Here is a 3,161-nt window from a genome sequence, read left to right as displayed (position 1 = left end):
GGGGGGGGGGGGGTAACGTGGAGGTTGAAGGGTTAAAACGAGTTCCACGTAATGAATTGAAGAAAGATTTCACGATCACGGTTCTTTTTAATGCTCAAATAAAAATCAAAGGAATTCTCAAAAAAAAATCACAAAATGCCAAATGTTCAATACGCAAAACCCTTTACCTTTTCATTCTTACATTAACAATACTTTTCAATTTTTGTTTTTGATTGACACTCAAATTAATGAGATGTCACGCATTCACATTAAATTATATGCATGATACAGCGCAGTATCGTTTAATAATAATTTTTTAAATGCATCACATGTTTTAATATAACTATTTAATCAATTTTTCTATCAAACAATCAAGCATGATTAAGAGCAATTGACAAATATAATTTAATATTATATTTGTCAATTAGTAATTATTGTAAAGGCTAATTGTAAAAAAAACTCTCAAATAACTTGCAAAACGTTAATCTAAAAAATCTACGAAACTTACTGTTGAGAGTGTACACTTCATGGCAAATCTACTTTTCACAGGTTCTTAGTAATTCATCCTTTATCCCGTTGCTGCCTAGCCGGGACTGACGCATCTTCAACGGATATCAGATGCGTCGCTGTCTCCGTAGATTTTAACGCACGGCAGGGGTGCGTCAGGAACTTTAACGCGCACCAGGGATGTATCGTAAATTCTTTAAAATTTCAAAATTTCCTCGCATATCTATTGTCGAAACATAATGAATAATATATATAATATAATGAACATCCACATTATCACAATTTCGTTGTATATTAACATACTTTTTATTAAATTTTTTTGAGAACACATTTTAGCTTACATTGTTAATGATTTTTTTCTTTAAATTTTCCTGCAACAGTTTTTTGGTGAAAAATGTTTTAAAAAAAAGAAAATAAACATTTAATTAAAAAAGTATATATTTACCCTTTCCCACCTCCGCACCTTAAAACTGTTATCATATACTCCCCAACTTAGCCCCCCTTAAACAGCTCCCCTCCCCCACACCGACCCCACCCACCCATATGGCAACAAGACAATGATGTTTGATCTCATTATATGTAAATCCAGATTTGGATCTTTAAATATAATATTCCGGAATCAATATGATTGATTGATTAGTTAACGTTTTATTCTTTGTGCATCAAGGGCGAGTCATTTTTTTGTCAAAGATTCTTTATTGTTCTAGAAAACAAGGGAATGAGAAAGCGAGAAAAAATTCCTGAATAATGTTTGGGAAATTTCCAGTTTTGGAAAAAAAAATTGATTCGGAAGCGATCCGGAATTTCGAATTCCCAAAACCATTTTTACGGAGGAAATTAAAAAAAATTCCGCGATTACCTTAGATGTTGTTTGATGAATCATATTCTAAATTTTTGGACAAAAGGAAGCGGATTGTACATTTTTTGCAAAGAAATTTTGCACAGATTTTTGCATTGGTGGCTGGAAAGAGAATTTGAACATTTTCAGTTTTTCTTGAATGCACACATTTAGATTTAAAAAAAATTTGCAATATTTTGGCCTATTCGCGTTTGCTGGGTCTTGGGCTTTCATAAAAGTATAGAATTTGTCGCTCTTAACGCAATTGTATTATGAAATTATTTGCTGAATAACGAGAATACCGCAATAAATATTTGGACTTTTGCGGATTATGGATGTAGACCACGAGGACTATCCATAAACGTATAAAATTTGTATCACAGTAAGAAAATAGGGTTGACAGAAATATATACATTTACCAAGAAAGAGTAACTATGTTATGAAGCCTGGTTGAATATTATTTTTACACAATTAAAACATGATATTTCAAATATGCAATATTCTCAAAATTATTTTTTTGTAACGATTCTTTGTTAATCTTCACTTTCGTCTAAAATACATAACTGGGTCTTGACAAAGATTTAGTTTGGCAGACTTGACAATCGGTTCAAGGTCTATTACTGAATTTTAATATTTTTAGGAAAAATTGAAGAGTCTTACTCTCTCCCCTCCATTTCCTCCTCACCCCCCAACCATCCAGTAGAAAACACACCGGTCTTGTATTATGGCGCACTATCATTTATTTGATCCACGTACTCCCATCATAGTTTTATATTCAGCTCATTTTTTTTCATTTACTCCCGTACGGCGTACAACCATATGTGATCGAATCTAACCAAACTTTATTTACAAACCTAAAAGGGGGGGGGAGGGCTAGGAGGTTGAAACTTACCTTCTTTATTCGTTTTCTTTAAAGCAATATGTAAATATCAGGTTTTTGCATTTTTAGAAAGGGTTGATTGGCCGAGAGAGATAATGTAGGAAAAATCATCATACTAATACATTTTTGAATTGTAATATGGTCAAAATATATATACCAATGAAACTCAATCTAAATTAATATATTTTTTTGTTGTTGAAATATTTAAAAATATTATTGTTGCATTCAATATCCTGCGTGAGGTGGGGGGACATAATATTTTTTCCTCTTCCCAAGTTTCTTATCAATGGTGGGGAGGGAATGATGATAATTGGGGGGAAGGGGGGGGGTTAAAACTTCTAGGAGAAAGATGAATATCAACTATATGGGTGAAATATTGAACCTGAGGGAGTGGCAATATTTAACATCTAGAATACAAATAATTCGTTATTCCATTTGGTAATCGTACCCTTGAGGAATAATTGAAATGAAGAGATTACGCTTTTATCCTTAAATTAAAAGTGCCCACAGTGGATATCCAGATCAACCGATAAAGATTATGAGTATCAAACACAAAAAAAATCCCAGCACAGGATTATGAGAATTAAACACAAAAGTTCCCAGCTCAGGCTTATGATAATTAAACACAAAAGTTCCCAGCTCAGGATTATGATAATTAAACACAAAAGTTCCCAGCTCAGGATTATGATAATTAAACACAAAAGTTCCCAGCTCAGGATTATGAGTATTAACCACAAAAGTTCCCAGCTCAGGATTATGAGTATTTAACACAAATGTTCCCAGCTCAGGATTATGAGTTTGAAATACAAAAGTTCCCAGCTCAGGATTATGATTATTATTACACAAAAGTTCCCAGCTCAGGATTATGAGGATTAAACATAAAAAATCCCAGCTCAGGATCTAGAATGTATTTAAGGCGACGGCGAAAAGGCATAAAAGAAGAGAAGGAAGGAGGGG

General features: G+C 33.1%; 1 protein-coding gene across 1 annotated transcript in view; it reads right to left on the bottom strand.

Moving 5' to 3' along the window:
* The window catches only part of LOC111702370 (PE-PGRS family protein PE_PGRS26), a 13,845-nt gene extending 13,252 nt beyond the window's left edge, over positions 1-593 (bottom strand). The window contains exon 1 of the mRNA XM_023474033.1: positions 488-593. Within this exon, the coding sequence (XP_023329801.1) occupies positions 488-508 (21 nt within the window). The 5' untranslated portion in view covers positions 509-593. The remainder of the gene's footprint in view (positions 1-487) is intronic.
* Between the last annotated feature and the right edge of the window lie 2,568 nt (positions 594-3,161).

This window comes from Eurytemora carolleeae, unplaced genomic scaffold (assembly GCF_000591075.1).
Source record: "Eurytemora carolleeae unplaced genomic scaffold, Eaff_2.0 scaffold510, whole genome shotgun sequence".
Lineage (NCBI taxonomy): Eukaryota > Metazoa > Arthropoda > Copepoda > Calanoida > Temoridae > Eurytemora > Eurytemora carolleeae.
Note: the sequence above shows the minus strand (reverse complement) of the source record. Positions and strands in the feature narration are given on the sequence as shown.